The 21691-nt window shown below is 40.9% G+C and overlaps 2 protein-coding genes across 5 annotated transcripts; one reads left to right on the top strand and one right to left on the bottom strand.

Moving 5' to 3' along the window:
- Positions 1–10: 10 nt before the first annotated feature.
- LOC138630511 (solute carrier family 41 member 1-like) lies at positions 11–14054 on the bottom strand. 4 transcript variants are annotated; one of them, XM_069714917.1, is made up of 11 exons: positions 13793–14054; positions 13448–13682; positions 12332–12439; positions 9303–9374; positions 7975–8119; positions 7138–7284; positions 6588–6732; positions 6348–6427; positions 4672–4806; positions 3053–3201; positions 11–2899 (listed from the first exon to the last, which is right to left on the bottom strand). In XM_069714917.1, exons 2-11 carry the CDS (start codon positions 13640–13642, stop codon positions 2720–2722), a joined length of 1356 nt encoding a protein of 451 aa, XP_069571018.1. In that variant the 5' UTR covers positions 13643–13682; positions 13793–14054; the 3' UTR covers positions 11–2719. The 4 variants fall into 4 exon arrangements, with proteins under 4 accessions (XP_069571018.1, XP_069571009.1, XP_069571037.1 ...); XM_069714908.1 differs by having other exon boundaries at positions 13448–14054; XM_069714936.1 differs by lacking the exon at positions 4672–4806 and having other exon boundaries at positions 13448–14054.
- A 5560-nt stretch (positions 14055–19614) lies between these two features.
- On the top strand, positions 19615–21254 carry ppp1r3db (protein phosphatase 1, regulatory subunit 3Db). Its single transcript, XM_069715684.1, has 2 exons — positions 19615–19842; positions 20066–21254. The coding sequence occupies exon 2, from the start codon at positions 20085–20087 to the stop codon at positions 20967–20969; it is 885 nt and encodes a 294-aa protein (XP_069571785.1). The 5' UTR covers positions 19615–19842; positions 20066–20084; the 3' UTR covers positions 20970–21254.
- The last annotated feature ends 437 nt before the right edge of the window (positions 21255–21691 follow it).

The following is a 21691-nucleotide window of genomic DNA, read 5'->3' as shown; positions in this document are numbered from 1 at the left end:
CACAGCCGTGTTCACAATACAGCAGTCTTTTATTGAAATGACAAATCATGGCTGCAAAGATGTCATCTAGAAGTTTTTACAAACGCGACAGCTCTACAAAGTCCAGTCAAGCTTGATGCCTGTGAAAATAGGACTATTACCTTAGAAGCTATTTCCAGAAGACGAGCTCCTTTTCCTAAAACTGCATCTCAAACAATTGAAAAGGCTCCATACAGAGAGACGCATACTAAACCATTGGTTCACAAAATTAGCACAAAGAAATACCTGTGTTGTCAAAACTACTAAGATAAGAGACGTAAATAAATCAGGCTATGCTCAGTGGCACAAAACAATTTAAAATACCCAGTAGAAATATGGCAAAACACCAACTGAAGGCTCATCACGGTGTAAAAGGCACAAATCTACATAAAATAAACACTAAATTCTAACATTCATTCAGACTGTGCAGTGTCTGTTTTATGTTAATATACATTAACACTCAATAATGGTTGTTATTATTGCCTCGATACAATTATTTGCCATCTAATATGCAAGAGCTGACAATAGGTGTACAGATAGGTCAACAGTTAATACAGTGGTTCTGCTGTCCTCCCACTGCATCCACTTTAACTGGATGTTGTTTCTAGAGAGCCAAGCTGGGTGCTGTTGATATCGAAGCCAGTCAAACTCCAGGGAACAGTGTACAAATATTGACTACAGTCAGATGGCAGATTTGGAGAGCAAAGTGCAAAAACAAATCCACACCTTCCTCACTTTTTGTGTATGTTTTCAGACAGGTTTTTTTTTTCCCGCTTGTCCTTGGCGAGCTCCTTAGCTACAGTGCCATATTTGAGCCTCAATCTTGAGCATGAAAGGCTGTTTTGAGCACGAAAAGAATATTTGCAAGCACATTGGTTATAGATCGCAGATAAATTATCACCACACAAAGAATCATTTAATTTGTGCAAGCGAGTCTTTTCTGTGCTTCGTTAATATATTTGCTACTGTCCATACACTGTGCGTGCACAACAATAATTTATCTCTGAGTTTAACCTACTTCCATTGGCTAATGTCTACTCAATGTCTCTCTTGTTCTTCATGTTGACATGAGGTTACAGCGTGCCACCCTTTCAGCAAATTGAAAAAAAAAAATGTATTGGTTACTCTGAGCTTCAGGAAGCTCCACTAAATTAGATTATACAGTTTTGGTTACATAGGCGGGTTTTATGACCCCTTCATAACAATCTGCTTGTCACGTTGATTTCTTGATCGCCAACAGTTGCCAGATGAGTAGTAGCGAAATAAGCGAGCACGCTAACTTGAGAATTGCCACTGACTCAGTCGAGACAATATTGTGCGTTCAGGCAGTTGGGCGTTCCCATTTGGGAATATCCAGGCAACAGACAACATGGTCGCCTCTTGAAAATCTGCTCTATTTCTGCTTTCAGAATCCTGAAAAGTTACAAACCACTTACAGAAACCAACACGGGGATATATGGAGCTCAAGAGGTAAATATTATTTCTTCACTGCATTTTTTTACGTTTTGATTTAATTGCCGTTTCAGCAGAGGGATGCAAAAGCCTGGCTATTTCACCTTATATTCACCGTATTTGTGCACGGAGAAAAAACATTCCTTACCCTTCACTACAAATGCTTCTATGTCAGGTGACATACAACCTATTTCTCCGAGCTCTCAAAAACCTCTCAATTACCTCGTGGTATGTTCCCAATTTAGCAGCCGTTCAGGTGCATTTTCCTACTCGGCAGTTGGAACTTACCGACTTCCCAGTTGTCCATGAACACACCATTTTAATCATTGTTCCCCTAAAAAAAGTGCCCCTATTTTTTTACTTAAAACATTTAGAGACACTTTGTTTGTCAAGGAAACTATCGTTATAATGCCTTGGCTGAGTAGCTGGATAACTTGTTTAGTTTGCTGCTGCTTTGTTAGCTAGTTACCTACATAGCCAACGAGGTCGGGACTTGCGTACAAATCAAATTCAGTAGCAGTCCAAAGATTGGTGATGTGACCAAATCTGTATAAATGACATTTGCGTTGCTGCTGTGTCCCTGCTCCACTTTTTTCCCCAATACTTCCCTACTTCTTAGCCCCCGTTAAAACTGCAAACCGCAAATTGCCTACACCGATTTTGAAAAGACTAAAAAGCTGCTCTGACAGAAAGTGCATCATTATTAACTGGACTGTTGTGCTTACTGTCCCCAACATGCCAATGGTTCATTCAGCCGCATGTTTCCACTGACTTTGTTTGCAATTGTGCTACCTTTAAAATTCACTTCACATTCTGTCTGAACACACAGAAATGCAGTGTCAGGCTGAGCAATAAAAACACAGCGAGCACACAGCAGAGGATCCGAGACCAAATGAGTACAACTGAGAGCTTATCACGGTGCATTAGAGGCAGACAATAGCCAACATGCAAATACATTTATTGTGCACAGAATAAAACTAAATTAATTTATTTTGTATTCTTTGTGGTGATAATTCGTCCACAAAATCTAAATATGTGATTGCAAAAATAACTTCTTTTTTTTTTTTTTTTTTGTTCTCAAATTGAACCATCACCAGCTCAGTGTTAAGGCACAAATGAAACACCAGTTTTACCTGATGTCTTCCTTTACCCTGACCTTCCTTCTTATTCCCACAGGCTTTGCAGTGTGTTTCAGCCACTTGCATATAAGAAACGGTACATTCAGGGCATGCAAGACCTCACATCTGTGTCAATCCCCAGTCCCTGAAGAACTGACCATCAGGATCATACTGAAGCTCAGAGCCAGGAAGCCCGTACCCAGCAGGTCACCCAGAGCTGTGAGGTAGGGGATGGAGTAGTTGTCTGGATCCAGCCCCCTTCGCCACAGCCAGTGCACCATCAGGCTGGCCACATAGAGCAAAATCCCCACCTGGACAATGACAAGGGTTGGATACGTTTCAAGTAAGCCTCTCACGACACTCAGTGTTAAATAAAGAGGATTTTTTTTTTTTTATGTTTTTTTTTTTGTTTGTTTAGGGAATATCAAAACGCTTCATCTTTCGCTCCCTCAGGTTCATCTGACCTGAAACAGAGCTGCAAAAAGGTAGCAGACGATGAAGGTCGGCGTCATGGCAGTGTGGCCTCCCTGCAGCAGGTGGATGGTATACAGGAAGAGAATGTGACCCGGTACCACAAGGGTGACCAGCACTCTGGCTGATTTGGAGTTCACATCTGGATAAAAATGGAAAGAGAAGCAACGTTCATAGTTTGTCACCTTTCAGCGGTCAATTGTGATGACTCAAAAATGTGCTTCCCAAGTGATGCCTGGAATCTGCATTATTTTTGATTTTGTGGATGTGGATGATGCACTAGACTAAATTAGCTGTTCATCCAGTATGAAACACTGAAATTAGCAACTCTTAGAATCTCAGAGGTGAGAAACTGTCAGAACAATCTATAGATATTTCACAGACTGTTTCAGTGAACAACTCATGACATTTTCCACATAAATATGTAATTTGAAAGAATACAGAAAAACGGATTATTCTGTATTGTTTTTGGTCATGTATTATGAGAAATGTTTTTTTTTTTGTGTTGTTTTTTAAATCGAATCCCTTGTGGGAAGGACCAGATATGTGGCATGACACAAATTAAACTAAACAGTTTTGTTTTTAATAAACTACATTTCCGATGAGTTTTATCTTTCAGATTGGAGTATTTGATGAAGAAGCATGCTTCCCCCATTTTCTATCCCCGAGCTGTGACATCTTCATCTCAATTTCGTCTAGAAGAAGGACATCCTCCCATTTGATGCTATCGAAGAGATTCCATGCAGCTCGAACCGGGTTAAACGCAAAGAAGATGTCAAAGATGGCTGGTAGTCTTCTTGGGAATATCTCCACACATTACAAGCAACATCAATCAGTTTTGGCCAATATGACATGACCGTGCTACTATTGGCTTTTAAAGATGTTGTGACTAAACAGCTAACAACAAACATCTCTTAGACATTGACATTCATTTAGAGTTGTGTTTCTGGGTACAAGATGAATGCAAGTCCATAATTCACTGTCCTTTTGGCTCCATTTTGGTATCCATCAATTCCTTTGGTAAAATATGCTTCTGGCTCGTTACGTACCAAATACTTCACAACATTTTTCACCAGTTAGCAGGAATTTGGGAAGTAGCCAAAAAGCTGCTCAAAAAGTCACTAGATCCCTTCATAATAATTTATATCCAGGAAATTATAAAACGATAACAACAGTATTTTAAAGCTGCAATCATTTAATCAACATGCAAATAAATATACCTGTATTTCTAAAACCTTTTGTAAAGTTTGTTCTGCTCACTAGAGTGCCATGAATAGAGAGGATACTTCAATATAGTAAACTAACTCTTTTAATCCTTTTTCATTTTGAGACAAATATGTAAACTTATTTAGTCTTAGTTGAATCTTTAGAACAAAAAAAGGAGAAGGAATTCGTCATATAAACAATGTGGTGAATGATCATTAGGAGCAAAACGTGTCGCTTGGTGTAAGAAAAGTTGCTTAAGGTTTCTTAAGTCACCAGATGCTCCTTTGAAATTAAATGTGGTCATATGATTCAACGATAAAAAAAAATATGAGTGCATAGTAACATTTCTCTTCTTGATTTATAATTTCTGATACAGACATAGAGTGCACCTTTTTCTGTACCTAACCTGAAGAGCAGAAGGTAGCACAGGGTCCTGGACAGTTTGTACTCATTTTAAATGGGAGAGCTCCAGGGACACTCCAGTAGTGCAGGTATGTAGACATCCTGCTCGCCTGGATGGCCACAAGATTTCCCCCTACACCTGTGTGGACATGAAAAATCCCTGAGTGTAGCTCTGTTCAATTCCATTATAAGGATTTTGGTTTAAAAAAAAAAAAAATTGAATTGAAATACAAATGCTTTTTTTCCCCCACAATTATTATAGAACAAGCCGAGCAGTCACCGAGTGAACAAACTTTTGCTTGAAATCTATTCAGCAGTTATTCCTAATACACTGTTTCCCTGGGGATTTTTTTTTTTTTTCTCATGGTCAGGAAAAGGCAAACTCACTGTCGTGCCTTTTTCATCGTAACAGCGCTCACCCCTTCAGGCTGATTTCATTAGAAGCAGAACAAAACCTCCTAGGTTGCAGAGCTTTGAAGCACATGGATCATTTAAAGAAAAGAGGAGGAGTGTTTCTGGTCAACGAGGCAGGAGAGGAGGGTGCTGCATTGGAATGCAAATCCACTTCCTGTACGAGGACATCAATACATGCAGGAGTCTTTGGTAGCACTGAGGCTGGCAGAGATGCTGCGAAAACGGGAGCCAGTGAGCGCATAGTTGGCATTCTGATCAGGCTTGTGGTTCATATAAAGACCATTGTAATTCCTCTCTACTTAGTATGCCGCTTTGTGGTCAACAGACTTTAGTCGGTTAAGATCTGGCCTTCTCTGCCTTTCTGAGGTTCCTTTGATAGGGAGGAGACTCCTTAACTTCAGCAACACTTTAATGCCTCATGATTGATTGACAGATTTGAAGCCCTTTAAAAGTGGATCTCAGACTCAAGCTTAGGTTACAATTCACTGTCAGGGTGTGGAAACAGCAGGATTTATGAATAATTGAATTAACTGCTGGGCTCCTGCAAGCGCCAACAATTTCCACATGACATCAGTTGGCATGAAGCTTTTTATTGATAGCAATTAGGCTAATTATGAAGCTTAAATGTCATTCTTCAAAGATTATTGAGACACCATAACCCTAATGCCCCGCACTGCTTACTCCTTCAGGAAAACATGTCAGTGTTCATTTTTTAGAGCTTAAACCATGTGGAAGAAATGTCACTAATTGTTTCAGCATAGTTAAGGGGATAATATCCACAACAATATCTATTTCAGGCAAGAGCAGTTCAATTTATCATCTATACTTCATCTCAAACATTAACTTTCAAGCTTAAGTTTTAGTCTTTGAACAACACTGGGTCAAAACCTACTATAGACAGAAGTATCTCAACAACTACTGGGTGAATTAGCATGAAATCTGAAGACATTAATGGTCAGCAGAGGATGTATGCTGATTCCTTTGATTCTTCTAGCAACACCAGCAGCTGGGAATAGTTTTCAGTGAATTGTCTCAACAAGTGCCATTCAATTTTATAGAATTAGCTGTTCTCATAATTATGAGTGATGGAAGCTCCGTAAGAGAAATTAAAGAGCTTCTCTTTTTTTTTTTTGACAAATATATCAATACAATTTTTTTTTTTAGAAATTTGAATAGATTGTAATCTATTATAGTGTGTGATAAACCATTCATTGCATGTTTGTATATTGCTGATGACTGCCAAATGGGGTGAAAGTTTCTACTCACCATTTATAACTGGAGTGAACACTGCCATACCTTCAAAGTTTGGCTTGCTCACAGTTTTATCCAGAATCAGACCACCAATACTGGGAAGACAACATACAGAGCATGCGAGTCAGGGAGGGAGACCTGCATAAAAGCACTTTTGATTTCTAAACTTTGCACATTTATTTAGACAAAGACTGTTTCAAATCGATTCTGATCAAGTTGGTAAAGGGTATTATTACCTGTCACAGGTCAACTCACCTGCTGATGGACATGGCCAAAATGACTGGCTGCCATCCAGATTTTAGGACCTCTCTGATCGGAGGAGAGCGGCTAGCTACAATGACCCATGCAGGGATAAGGAACAGGAAAAAGCCGCACACCACGAAAGGAAGATACCACATGTCTGGAGAAGGACAGCAGAGAGGAAATCTCTTAAAGCCTTGATTACACAAGAAAGAAAATCATGTTTGAATAGAAATTTGTTTGATAGGGGGACAAACAGTGGACAAGAAATACAACAGTCTGACCATGATAGGAATGATGAAAGACAACAGATGTATCTGATGTGTACTGCTGCTGCTCTGTCTCAATAGACTTTTACCAAAAAAAATTAAAGGAGGGCTTTGCTGCCCTCTGCTGGTTGAAATACTTATTGCTGTAGGAATATTTATTATTTTATGTTCTTCACTTTGAAGATTGTGCAGAAACTGATCTGAATGGATCAAATCTACTGTCTTTACATGTACACAATATTTATACAGATTGTGTAGTGAAATGCTGCTTTTCTGCTGTTATGTGTGAATCTGACCTCTGTAATAGAAGAAGAGGCTGCTGACCCCAGCGAGCAAAGACAGAGTTATGAGATCCCCGAGGCTGGCGGCGATGGGCGTAGCCACGTTATCTGGGTTGATGCCCGCCTTCCTGGAGCCAATGATCACCGCCACCATCACTAGTCCTGACACGGGCACACGAAGGAGATTTGATGTAGAAGGGAAACAACACTTCGATCGTTTACAGCAGGGGTGTCAAACTCATTTTAGTTAAGGGGCCACATACTGCCCACTTTGATCTCAAGTGGGCCAGACCAGTACAATCATAGCATAATAACGCATACATAACGACAATATATCTCTTTGTTTAAATCATTGGTGAAGGTTTTTGGATGATAAACCCTATTTTAAGGTCTTTCTACAATAAACTAGAAACATAAAGACCAAAAACTCAGACATCAGCCCACTGTTTATCTGCCTGGGCTCTCCTCTGCAGATTCCCTCGCACGCGTCACAAAGCGAGCAGCGAGCGCGGCTGCCTGTGGCACCGAGCGCTTCTTCCTCCGGAGCAGACATCGCATTTACGCTGTTTTTGAAGCAATTACTGGATCAATTAAAAAAAAACTAAAAAAAAAAACCCGTTTGTACTCATAAACCTCCATATTCTCATAGAAATGCAATTTATGTCTTTCTGTAATTTTCACACTTAGCAAAGTCATCCGGCGGGCTGAGCTGGACCCCCTGGCGGGCCGGATCCGGCCCGCGGGCCGTATGTTTGACACCCCTGGTTTACAGTGTACTCTGATCCTTTCTGTCATATCCTTCTACATTCTCAGCCACTCATTCCTCTGTAGCAGTTTGTGCCTTTGTCTGACCTAGAGATAGTGCAGCGATGAAAGCAGTAGTCACACTGCTGGCACACAGGACACCAGCATGGATAACATCCACTCTCCCCCTGGTCAGACCCCCGAGACCCACCGCTGCAACTGCCGCCAGGAATCCCACCACTGTGGCCTGGACCTAGGGACCAAGGGCAAAGCAGACGAGAGCTTTATAGATTTATCCACAATACATGTGTTGTTTTTGTTAATTTGTGTCTTGGTGAAAAGATAGAGTAAGTGGCAACACATTAAGAGGTAGATGATCAAAGAGCATTGTGGGAAATGTGTGGGAAATTAAAAAAAAAAAAAAAAACAGAAGAAATGCAGTCCAAGACAAATCCATACTGAATGCCAGAGAGTTTTCAACACATTTAATGATTATTTCATGTCATTATATACATTATTTCAAAAATCTTTCAAAAGCCTGTTTTTATTTTATAATGGTATTGGCGGAACAGGCAGCAACCCACCCATTGTTTTGTGAACTGACGTTTTGAGTCTGCCCTTTTGGCTGTCCCCGTTTTTTTTTTTTTGAGCCAGAAGTGACCATATTTGGACAAGCTGGGGAGGAGCGAGGGGTGGATCTGACTGTTGTCTAACTATGCCCACCTATACCAGAAACCTGACTGCAGGCATGTCAATTAAACCAGACATGGCCCCAAGCATGCCTCTCTTTTAGCCCCAATATCTAATGAATTACAAAATAATTTTCAGAAGGACCACTCGGACACATATCAGAATTAGTGACTTTAGTTTCTAACACCATAATGACTTGTGGAAAACAAAAGTAGCAACTTTGTATTTCACAAGAGAACTTGACACTTTTTAAATGGGAGTCAATTGGAGTCAAAGTTTTTCGTTTAATCCAGCCTCTACTGGTTCTCAGTGGTATTGCACTTTACAGCTCTTTCACATTGCTTCACTTTTCAGACATTGAGACAACATCTATTTTTTTATACAATCTATGAGACAGATACACAACCCTCCGAGAGGTCTAATGTTAGGTCTCATATTTAATGCAGCCTATTTACTTACAGCAGTAAGATGTGCATTAGTGGGAAACTAAAGAATGAGCACAATTTTGGGGATTTAATTCTCTAGTTTCTTCTCGGAATTAAAATTTGGAAACAATCTCCAGCTGTTATTATCCGTGTTTAAATGGCCGAGATGCTTTGGTGAAGTGTTTTGAACAATAGGCCGATCTTATCAAGCCAGCAGAGCTTCTGGAGTTAAATTAGATTGTCATGATGCCAGTAGAGACAAACCCGAGTGATGGAGTGTGTTATTAATAGGATGGAGTATGTGCGGTGGTGCACTTTCACCTGAATGAGAGCCAGATTACAGAACACCATCTTCCACTGCTGATGGGCCTCATCCAACTGCCCTGTGTTGGCCTGTGAACGGAAAAGGTTTTATGCGATCACATTTCTCCACCAAGTCTTAAGAGTCATTATGAAAACGTAATTCCTATTTGTTAACAATATTTTACATGTTTCAGTAGTCCAGTCTAAATTCACAGTAATATGCTTTTCTTTTTAAGCGGATAACTTATGCATTGTTTATGCCTAGCGTCCACCCTACTCTGCTGTTTTCAAACCGTTAAAATGGAGACTTTTGAAACCAGTGTTGGACCTGTTTTCGTTAGATTTTTTTTGAAAATGATGACGCAGACACCCACATCGGTCTCCTGATTGGGTCTCATCAATCACGACATGACCTTCCCTATTTGTCATGCCCCTATTGCGTGATCCATTTCAGAAAACAAACAGTGTGAGCCCTGACAGCCTTTATAAAGCCCGAGGTTGATCCAAAATGCTGCAGTGAGAGTAATGACAGGATTTTACACAACAGATCATATTCCTTAAATTGTAGCTTCTCTTCTTCGGCTTACTATCAAATCAAGAATATCTTTCAAAATTCGTCTGTTGCCTTACAAAGCTTCCAATGACCCTGCTCAAATCTCAAAAACGAATAGTTCCATATTATCTTAATAGATTGCTTTGTTCTCAGAGTGCTGACTTACATTTGGTTCCTACAGTTTTCAAAAGTTAAACTGGGAGGCAGAGCCTTCAGCTATGTATCAGGCCCTTCTTTTGTGGAACCAGCTCCAAGTTTGGGTTCAAGATGAACCTTTTTGATGAAGCTTATAGTTTCTTTTTAAAATACAGTTTTAAAATGAAATTTTTGTATTTGTGTTGATGGAGCCTAAATCCTGTTGAGTAATATCAGATTTACCCTGATAAATATTCACAGTGTCTGAAGCTAATGAGTGATTATCATTCAGGTTTGTTCCAAAATATATACACTAACAAACAATACTCTTACATGTTGGGACTCTTACTTGTGTAGTACTTTCATTTTGACTGGATAGTGCTGTCTCAAACCGCACACAGCCGTTCTGCACTGACTGGAAATAACCGTAACATTTAAAAGCTTTACCCACCAACATAACTGCTGGCTTGAATTATTTTACCGAGTAATTGACGTGTTTTTGTGCCCTCTGTTTAACACACACACAATGAAAAATATGGATGTGTCCTGTCCAAGGCAGCATGTTTGTATTCAGTGGAACATATACACTTTTTGTTTGTGTTATGAAACAGCTGCAGCTTCCTCAGAGCCTAAATCTGAAAAACCTCCCTTTCTGCTAGCCAAGACGGCAACCATAGAGACAGCAAGTGTCCAGTGTTTCACCCTCAATTTTTGGACCATTTTGAGTGCACCATTAGGTACTTGTAGTGCACTGTGTGTTTCTATACTTGACAGTGTGAAGGCACGTAAGCACTCAAAGTGAGTGTTAGTAACACAGCATCAGATCTTGCTTAATGAAAGCTCTACACTTAAGGCCTGATTTACTAAGATCTCAAATAAAGGGTACTAAATTGGGTGTTTTTCCAAAAGTATGCACATCTTTTTGCACTCGTTTTGCGGGTGATTGGCTAAGAGTATTTGCGTCACCGACGTCAGGTGCAAATCGCTGTATTTAAATGAGGGGTTCGCGTGTGTTAAAGTGATTCCACCAATGGAAAACAGAGCCAGCGCCAAAGGAAAAGGAAATCTGATCCCATTGAAATTAAGAATTATAAAAAATAACAAGAACAAAATGCTATATGGGAGATTATCAGCAAGGAAGCATGGAAAAAAAAAAAAAAAAAAAAAACGGCTTAATAATAAAACGTCAGCAATGAAACATGAGGGACGGTGAGATGCTTGTAACAAACACTGAGCAGCAGGTCCAGCTTTCTATTTGATGGGTAGGTGACTTAGTCTCTTTCAGTGAATGAGTCTATGGACCTGTGAATTCTGCGGGACACATTCAGGACCTGGGACAGCACACCTGAATAACGGGACTGGGTGGGACATCCAAGCAGCGATACGCTGGAACGACCCGGAGGCAGGGAAACGCTGAGTCGCAGCACGTTTTTATTTTTTTTTTTTTTATTGCTGGTATTACGTGGCTCCTCCTTGTTGTTGGCTGTAAATCACCGTTCAGTTCATTCAATAACTTAGAAATGTCATCGCTGGACAAACAATATGTCTAAAGAAATTTATTTATTTGTTTTTTTTACTTCTGACATCTCAGAAATGCTTAAACGGGTGTAAAACCACGTTCTCATCATATTCTTTGCTTTCCCCGCGTCTCCTTCTCACCACGATAATAAGAGCAGCCGTCTCTCCAGATTCGTGCACCTGATGAATAACGTGCCTTTCAGTCGTACTAATATACACACGCAATCACTTCTCCTATTTCTACTTTCAGGTTTAGTAAATATCGTTGCTGGTGCAAAATTGTTCTACATGTTCCCTGCCAGTGTTTTGCACTCTCAGGTAGAAAACGCCCAATATTACATTTGCATGCAGACAAACACGCAAAATGGACAACGTGTGTTAAATTGCACATTTGAAAGACACAATCCTCACTGCACGTCCTTAGTAGATCTGCTTGGACTTTTTTTTTTTGCGGGTGGTGTGGGGTTTGCACGTGATTTTACACACGCCCTTCATCAATCAGGCCCTTAATCAATTATTATTAATGGACGCTAAAAGTTACAGCACTTGATTCCAAAGCATAACAGCGTTTTGTATGAATTGATTTCAGAATGGCAGCACAGCATTTACTTGGAAATGTTTATGAAGTGTGAATGTTTGCGAGCCATAAATAAGGATGGCCAACCCATCTAAGAAGTCGGGGCCAAGCCTGTGGACAGTGCCAGACTTCTGACTAAATCGATTTTTGCTGTTGTTGTTGTTGTTGTTGTAAATCCTCTCGATCACATTCATTCAAAATAACTGTTTCCAGCTCTTCTCGTGCGTGAGTGTTCAGTAGGTGTGCGAATGTGTTTCCACTCACTGCTGTTGACAGTCTGGATGCCAATGTCATCTCCAGATTCCCCTTCAGTCCCACCAGGGCCGGCACCAAGATAAACACCTCCGAGATCTCTTTAAATACCTCCCAGTGCTGAAAAACACAACAGAGGTCTCTCAAGGCCCACACTTTGACGAATTTCTAAAAAAAAAAATAGGCTAATAGACATCGTCATTTATAATTGTCACTAAACTGCAAAAGACAATTAAATAGTTGAAATACACAAAAATGGGCCTTAAAAATGGGCCAAAAGTCAATGACCTCCTGGGGCTTTCTTAAAAGGCCCTGAAATCCTTTTTTTTTTTTTTTTTTTTTTTATCTCAATCAGCTTCAAACTCTGAGCATTGTGGTCATAGATGGACAAAACATATTCTGTCAAAAGGTGTTTTTTTTACATTTTCTTGTCCTGTGCTGTTTGGTCTATGCGCTTCTCACTAGGTTTGAAGCAGACAAGACTCGCATACATCATTAAACCAATATGGCTTTTTAGCATGTAATTCAAAAGGATTTGGCAGCTGTGTTTTTTGTTTTTTTTTGCTTATGTTGTCACCACTCAAACATAAATACTTCCCAGGAATCCTGTTTGCAAAATTGTATTGTTATTTATTTAAACAATTTAACTTTATTTTATATAAAAAAAATTAAAAAAAGCCTTTAAGACACCTGGTATAGCAGATGGCTAACATTCAAACAAGCTTGTAATTATGTTTTTCACTTCTTCTTACATCCAAGACATCCAAAGACATTCTGACTTATTTGGCTTCTGAATACGGATTGAAAAGTGCCTTCTTTCCTGCCTGCTACTCATGTCATGCTACCGGAAGGATATCTGACGCTGTTGTCTGCATCGGCAGTGTCCTGCATGTTTTGTCAATTTCCCACCAGCGAAAGATTGATTACATTACCATCGCATTCACCTTCACCACTACTCACCTCAAGGACACATAAAAACAGTGATCATAAAAAAGTTAAAACATGACCATCACCTGTTGTACACTATGTTGTATGTTTTTAGAATAAGATATACCTGTCAAGCACCTAGTGCAATAACAACATAAGATTCATGCACACTGACACACTCTGGAGCATTATTTTCCATACTTGCACTATATCCATGACTATCCCAGCAGCGACCATGCCCAGGCCAGACATCAGGTAAGGCAGTAGGACCTGGGCTGCGATGATCCAAAAGCTCTCCGGCAGGAAGCCGTGGGCCGAGCGGGTCAGTTTGCACCTGAAGCCCCTCAGTTTGTTTCCCTGGAAACACAGCTCCAGCGCCAGATGGGTCACCACCATGGCTGAGCACTGTTAACCCATCCCTGCCGGACAGCCTCAGCTTGAGGTGTCAGTATGAAGGAACAGCTCTTCTGAGTCACAAAGTCAACTTTTAAAGCTGAATGAGTTGCGCTGGTTTGAGAAGTAATAATCCACTTAGACAAAGGATACGGAGGACTATTTCCTTGTTAGGCCGTTTCAAATCAATATATGCTTTTTTTTTTTTTTTTTTTAAGTCACAAGTGATGGGTTTTGGCTGAAAACCCCTTTCCTTTAAGCAATTTTGCAAAAAAAAAAGTCTCATAGGATTCAGCGAGCTTGTTTTGCCCTTCACCTGTCGCTCCAGTAGTGGCAGGACAGCAACACAAAGTATTTTTGCAAATGGTGGGCAAGGCAGAGGGATGGAACCTTTCATCCACTTGAAATGAAGAGCAAGCGCCGCACACACACACACACACACACACACACACACACACACACACACACACACACACACACACACACACACACACACACACAGGTCCACTTGACAGCAGGTCTGTGAGGTCTCTCTTGACACTCTGTTACTGACAGAACTTCACACACATGTATTCACCCACTCCAGCCACACACACACACACACACACACACACACACACACACACACACACACACACACACACACACACACACACACACACACACACACACACACACACACACACAATCCCTCCTCATGCCTCACTCTTCAGCAGCCGAGCGGCCGAGGCAGAGCGCTGGAAGCATGGTCTGTCGCGCAGCCTGAAGAGGGTCCAGGTCCTGTAGGACAAGGACATCCAGAAGGCCAGCAGCTTCTTCTCGGCCCTCCTGTGCTGCCACTGCTTCTCCTCCTTCTCCCTCCACGCCTCCCTCTCTTGCTCCTCACTGTACCGATGCCCGGTGTGAGCTTGACCGCTCTGGAGCCCTCTTCTCATTTTGATCAGGGGAACGTCGGGATGTCCGTCCAGGCTGCCCGGTGTGTGAAGGGGTACTGACGGATGCTGTTACGTCGCAGTCTTGACTTCGGAGGCACAGGGACTGTTGTGCTTCTGCCAGGGCTTCCCTCTGATTCCAGACGGATAGATGAGTCGTGACAGCACTGTGTGGTGGAGGGAGGGACAAGACGGACTGTGTGTGTGTGTGTGTGTGTGTGTGTGTGTGTGTGTGTGTGTGTGTGTGTGTGTGTGTGTGTGTGTGTGTGTGTGTGTGTGTGTGTGTGTGTGTGTGTGTGTGTGTGTGTGTGTGTGTGTGTGTGTGTGAGAGAGAGAGAGAGAGAAGGGGGACGCTGCGGTAGACGTCTATGTATAAGCAAGGTGACCAGACTGTGTCAGGACTCTCGTCAGTTCTCCTCTTCCTCCTGCCTTCTTTCAAATGAGTTCAGAGGATACTGCAGATACATACTCCCTCGCTTTGATAGCTCCTCCTTTCCCTGCTCCTCGATGTCCTCACTGTAGGTGGGTGACGCACTCGAATCAGCAGCAGGTGCCGTACCTGTCACCAACACGTGGTGCTGCTGCTGCCTGGAGAGGACACACACAGCCTTGATTGGTGGAAACACACAGGCTATCACTAAATGATATCCCCTGGTCCTTTTCAGGCTTTTACAGTTCAATATGGAACTCATTTCTCTTTCTTATGTCATTTGCTAATCTATATCACACACAAAAAAAAAGTATTTGTCAAGGTCTGGGACAGGGATAGAAATCAACAGCTTCTACATATAACTGAGCAGCTGCTTTATAACAGAGAGACATACTTTTTGTTTTTGGCCTGTCTTTATTTCTTTGTTCCACCATACCATACAATATAACCCACGAGAGGAACAGAAGTCTGTACAGAATGCTTGGTAAGTCCGTGTCCTCACAGACACACTTACACAAGGACAGTGACTCAGCTGAAAAGTGTCCTTGAGACATGCCTTTGAATGGTTGATTCAGTCTCTGCAGCTCCCCCTTCTGACTTTTGACTGGAATTCAAATCGTGAAGCAACAGCTGCTTAAGACTGAGCAGTAACTCGAGGCATTTGGTGCTTCACATCAATTAAGAAATCAAATCGTTCAGTGGTAATAGAAGAGTTGTCTTTTCTCTTCCTGAAGATCAACTTTTAGCACATTTGTGAGAAACTGACAGTAAAAAAGATACATCAGCAAACAGACACGGTGTGAAGGGACTCAAACTGAGGCCACCATCATCCCACAATATCAATAATGATGCAGCACCAAAATAACTTCTTCTTAGTCCTGAAGCAGTTATTATTTTTTATATGCTTGCAATATAGGCCTTTTTTTTTTTTTTTTTTTCCAAATACATCCTCTTTTAACACGTCTCAGGGTCAGTGATGATTCACTGCAACTTGACTGCAATAAGTAATAAGATAAGAAAAACTAAGTGAGAAATGCCTTCAGTCCAAATTTATTCTTTTTTTTAATTCTTTTTATCAGATATAATGGAGCCTAACATTAAATGACTAATCGTACAAAAGTCTAAATATTAAATTGTATATGAACTTTTTAAAGAGTCTGCTTTAAATTAATTATGGCATTTTCCCCAATGACAAAGTTCACTTTTTTATTCTGTTACATCCCTTCTAACCTCTTAAGCAAATTAAGCCCAACAAATGCTACCAGATTTAACCAGTTAGCTCCTGTAAGCTAAAGCAGCAACAAAGTCAAAGTAATACTGAATAAACCATAAAGAGTTGCTGCTGTAAATGAAAACTCATTGCTGCACATGCTATCTGTCCAGCTGGCTCACTAACAAGGCGAGTTGTGAGCTTTTTTTTTTTTTTTTTTTTTTTTTTTTGCAGCATAAACGTGAAAAGACAGCATTAACAGCAGCAGCTAAAAAGATTAAACAGCAACATTTAAAGAAGTTCTTCAGAGAGAGACTCAAGTCTCCGTGAAGAGCACAAAGACCGTCTCTGTAGGAGCTCAACCCAGTAGCTAGATCGCAATCATCAGCTCCTCATTTTGAAGCCGAGTTCACAATAACCTGTCCAGCTAATTAAACCGCTGGATAGGTAGCAGAGGCCTAAGCCTTGTTAAGCGAAAGGAAAATATAGGAGGTTCAATCACCATTCTTGCTGAATGAGATACAGAAGATTTTGGAGCAACGTTTGCTGCCATATAGACAACGTCTGGGCTGGGAAAGCCTTGCTTATTTTAACAATACAATGCAAAACTGCATTCCGCACGTATTACGACAGCACTTCTCCGTAGTAGAAGAGTTCGGCTGCAGTTCAGACCTGTCTCCAATTTAAAACATTTGGCGCATCATGAGATGAAAAAGAAAACCACGAACTGTTGAGCAGCTATAATCCTACATCAGGCGAGAATGGGACAACATTTCACTTTCAAAACTCCAGCAACATGGTTTCCTCAGTTCTCAAGCATTTTCAGAGTGTTGTTATGAGAAGAGGTTGTGCAACACAACGGTAAACATGCCCCTGTCCCAACTTTTTCAAAATTTGTTGGTGGCATTAAATTCAAAATATTTTCCAAAAACACAATAAAGTCACTTAGTTTCCACATTTGATGTTGTCTTTGTTCTATTCCCAAATTCATGAGTTTACACAATTTGTTAATCATTACAAATTGTTTTTATTTACATTTTACACAGCATCCATTTTTTGGAAATGGTGTAGTAATGGAAATTGTTGAGGTTGATTAAAAAAAAATAATAATAAAAAAAAGGCTTTTGAAAGAAACTACCAGTTTATAGTTGCAGTTTACCTAAACTGCTGCATACCCTGTCAATGTTTGTGCCTATTTTTATATTTGCAATAAGGCCATGTTTAACACTACACTGTAGTTTGTCTAAGTACATTTACGAGTATATGTACTACTAAGACTTGTTTATTTATTCCAATGGAGCAAGGTCACCTCACAGGTCATTGCGACCTCCAGTCCAAACACCAGCTCACAACTCAGTCCATTCACCTCAGATAACTGCCTTAATATACACATATAATACTTTTAAACACCTCTTGGATTGACATTTAATACCATGGTCACAGTCATGTCAAAGAAGCAGATAGCCCATAAGGGCTGCCACTAGATCTCAATTACATACAAAAGAGGGTGAATACAACTTTTTCATACCATTTAAGGCCTTTTTTGTGAGGAAACTGAATTCAATGCTTTTCAAAACATGCACATCTGTAAATGTCAATTGCCCTGGCATCAGAGAGCTAACTGGTAGAGCACCAGCCAGTATGTCACTGACCTGCACCTGGTCCAGCAGCATGCCGGCCATCACCATGCCTAGTCCGGCCAGCAGGTATGGAAGCAGCACCTGGAGGCAGATCAGCCTGGACGACTCTCTGCAAGAAGCGTGCAACTTCACTTCTTCCATGTTGTCGGGACAGGTAACAGATGACGACTACCGTTGCTGAGATCCATGTGTGCTCTGCAAAGAAGCCAACTGTCTGTGCTCACACAACCAAAGAGGAGTCCAATTGTTTGTCTTTTAATCTGTCAACCTGCCCTCCAGTACTCTTGTGTTGAATGAAATACTACTATCTCTGTTACAATTCATAACTGATTCCTGATGACATGATAATTCATTTTGATGTATTTAGGGTCATTCTACAAGCCCAAATTACTCCTGTATTGCACCACCTATAGTGTGCAGTGGCTGTTTAATTTAATAAAATGTCACCAAGGATCTGGCATACTCTTTGCTATACAGAAATAAAAAAAATTAAAAAAGGCAAAATACACTTGTACCATGATGTCCACCTGGAACTTTAGCAGGCTCTTCTATCCATCTTGTTCACTCTTCTCCCTCTCTTTACCTGTGGTCTTCTCGTTCGTTTATATCACCCAATTATTTTCTGCCACTTAATTTCTGACTTCTGTCCCCCCTCAGAGTGTTTTTTTTCCTTCCATCTTTCCTTCTGGGCCTCTCTATCTCTCCTTACCTTCATTTGTTTCCCCCCTCTTTCTCCTTACAAGTCTCTGCAGAAGGACACATCTCGTCAATGAACAAGAACATGCAGGCTGTACGCTACTTCAGTTGCTGTAGAAACACGTGCTTAATAAACTACAATCAAACAAAAACATGATTGTGAGTGACAGGCATGGACGTGTACCAGTACTCCTGCACGTTCAGAGCATTTTCAGTCTGTGACTCCCGGATGCAGCACAGTTTGTATGCAGTCTCGCAAATGCCAGAGGGGGTTCAGATTCGCAAATAGAGGCTAGTTGAAGAAAAAAATGAAGCATATTAATTATCTTTTCCAAATAAGAATTTCAATATTTTTACAGTTTAACTTCTGCTTTCCGGTCAGCCTTTGCGTCATACTCTCCCTTTCTCCATGCCTGGTCTCCTGCCTGCCACACCCGCAGCCTCAGCTGCACTCACTTGCCAATTACCCAAACCGGTGTTCCTGTTGAACTGGGACAAATATATACTGACATTACATGAATTGAGCATTACTTTAGGGTTATGTTCCTACCAGAACTAATAGCCGCAATTGGTGCCCCTTATTTGCATACATTTGGGTCACAGAGCTCACCTTTTTTTGTTTTTGTTTTTTGTCCCTGAAAGTTAATTAACTGGGGTCATATGAATAACACAGTTTATTAAAACACTTTCTGTTAGTCTGAAGGTATTTCCTGGTTCCTCAAATCTTTAAACCATGAGATTGAACATGAATGATTAAAAAAAAAAAAAAAAAAAAAGAGCAACAAGTTTTCATAATGCACCTGTTTATGAATAGAAAAGAAAGAATACTGTATTTAACAGATGTAATTGTTTGTTGCTGACAGTATTTCTCACCCCTGTAAACAGTTGCTGTTTCATGTCAAGAAGTAAGAAAGGCAGAGATGCAGCCCGCTCTACCTGCTATAAATATTCACTCTACACCTCCCATGGGTCTCATGTTATATGTCAAGGGCTGAGCTCAAAGGCCAGTAGCTATAGATTACGGTTGGTCCTCTAGATCTATCTGTCAGTGCAGTAATGATGGCTTTGTAGGCAAGATGTGCTGTGTGTCAAGCCTTCTTTCTAGAAGTTGGCTGTTGGTGGCTTGCCGGAACTTCTTTTTTTTTTTTTTGCTCTAGATCATGTGAACTGGCATTTGCTGCCAGAGGTAGTCCCCCCTTGTGTCATGTGGTTGCAGTTGGATTCATAGCAACTTACAAACCGTAAACAAGGTCAAATGCAAGAGACCAGCTCAACAACAGGACACTGCTGTAAAGGTTTGGCCCTTTCTGATCATATATTTAGAGCATACAGCAACATTTGCATTGTTTTAGATTTTAAGCATTTAGTGGAGGCTCTTGTCAATTAATTGCTGTCTTTTTTTTGTTGTTTTTGTTTTTTTAAACCATGCACGGACTTAACAGGATATTTGAATTTACAGTAAAAAAAAAAAAAAAAAATACATTTGTGGGTAATGGATTTGTTGCTTTGTCTCCCAAGGTGGGTTTAATGTGACAAAATGGCTAGGGCTGCAGGTGACAAGAGTGAGACCCTTCGGTTCACGAGTGGCTCCAGCAGCGTATCCACTACCATCCGTCTTCGGGACCTTTATGATCCCAAGCCTCAACCTCCCAAAGCTCCGGTCCGGATCCGACCTCCAGGTCCAAGAACTCCCTCCATAAAGGAACCTGATTTAAAGCACAGCTCCCACAGCAATCCGCCAACTAAACCGATAATGAGGGGACGAGCTCAGTCTCTTCCTTCATCTCCACAGAGGAAGAAAGAATTTAGGAGCCTGCAGGTACGCTTCGTTGATGCACTGGGTCTCGCGTTGGAAGAAGTTAAGGTTTTTAAGGTTCAAGAACGCCCCCTGATACCTCAACATGTAATGTTCAGGCTGCTGATGAGCTCTGAACAGGCTTTGGGAAAGTCACTAGAGCTGTCCCTGCCTTACTTCAAGCCCTGTTTCCCTGAAAATATGGGAGCTCAGCCAGACTTCCTGAAACGCCTCCAAACTCAGGGCGTGTGCCTGGAGCAGGTCTTGTGCTCGGACCAGGGGATAACAGGCACGATGCAAGTACTTAATTTAGCTTATGAGAAAAAGGTCACAGTGCACTACACTTTCACCAACTGGAGAACACACTCGACTACTACAGCTTCCTGGATATCAAGTGGGCACCAAAGGGAGTGCGGCGCTCAAGAAACGGATGTCTTCAGATTTCGTCTGCCTGTCCCACCTTTCATTTTGCAGCCAGGAGCCATCTTGGAATTTGCCCTTTGCTACCACGTAAAAGGATCGGACTATTGGGACAACAACAATAGCCACAATTACAAACTGTCATGCCACAGCTTCAAGGTGACTGTGCCAAGGGAGTGTGAGGATAGCATTGTGCATTTCACCTGAGTGGGCACATGAGGGAGCTATAACACCTGCACAGATATGATGTAGATGACAAACATTTTAAATCCTTACCTTATTGCATGCAGTGCTGGAATGCAATTGAATACACATACTCAAGAACTCTACTCGGTGCAATTTAAGGTGCTTGCACTTTACTTGCTGCTTTATGTCAAACAGGCAAACATTTTACTCTGCAACATGTATCTAACCTGCTGTATGGTTACAGGTATTATTTTTATTGAAATTTTCCTAAACGTATTTGATTTGTTTATTAAAAATGAAGTGGTGTTACAAATGGACCTGTGGCTTTAAAAAAAAAAAAATAACATTGCCGTCCTGGAAATAGGTTTCTCCTTAAAATCAACTGGAAGAAAGGACCAAGACTCCATAAACTAAGCAAAACAAAAAATACACAAATACACTCTAAACAAAAAGCTTAAAAACCTCACACAAACTATAATATTCACATGAATATGCAGGGTGATTAGGTCAACTGGCAAGTTTCCCCAGCTGGAGATTCCTAATACCAAATGGCTGTTCCAGGCAATGATTTCTGTGTTTAGTTTAGGTCAGACTGGGAAACAAACATTTCAAATAATTCAATTGAAAGTGCAGCTATTAGAACGCTGCAGGGAGCTTGTCCTAGTTGCCCTCATATATAAAGTGTTTTTTTGATGCTTTGTATAACTTGTCATTTCCCCAAATCTCTTCACCAGATTTCTTAG

Source organism: Brachyistius frenatus, unplaced genomic scaffold (assembly GCF_029030835.1).
Source record: "Brachyistius frenatus isolate BFR_SWC_R1_liver_20210118 unplaced genomic scaffold, ASM2903083v1 Contig_4, whole genome shotgun sequence".
NCBI classification, from domain to species: Eukaryota; Metazoa; Chordata; class Actinopteri; family Embiotocidae; genus Brachyistius; species Brachyistius frenatus.
This window is presented reverse-complemented; position numbering and strand designations above follow the sequence as displayed.

What these genes read in the sequence shown, in the direction of transcription:
- LOC138630511 (XM_069714908.1), bottom strand. Translation starts at nt 13,642, where the DNA reads ATGGTGGTGACCCATCTGGCGCTGGAGCTGTGTTTCCAGGGAAACAAA. An exon ending in TGCTACCTTCTGCTCTTCAG is followed by an intron (nt 3,202 to 4,671) that starts GTTAGGTACAGA and finishes ATTTTTATCCAG; the next exon opens with ATGTGAACTCCAAATCAGCC. An exon ending in TTTTTGCAGCTCTGTTTCAG is followed by an intron (nt 2,900 to 3,052) that starts GTCAGATGAACC and finishes GTCATTGTCCAG; the next exon opens with GTGGGGATTTTGCTCTATGT.
- ppp1r3db (XM_069715684.1), top strand. Translation starts at nt 20,085, where the DNA reads ATGGCTAGGGCTGCAGGTGACAAGAGTGAGACCCTTCGGTTCACGAGT.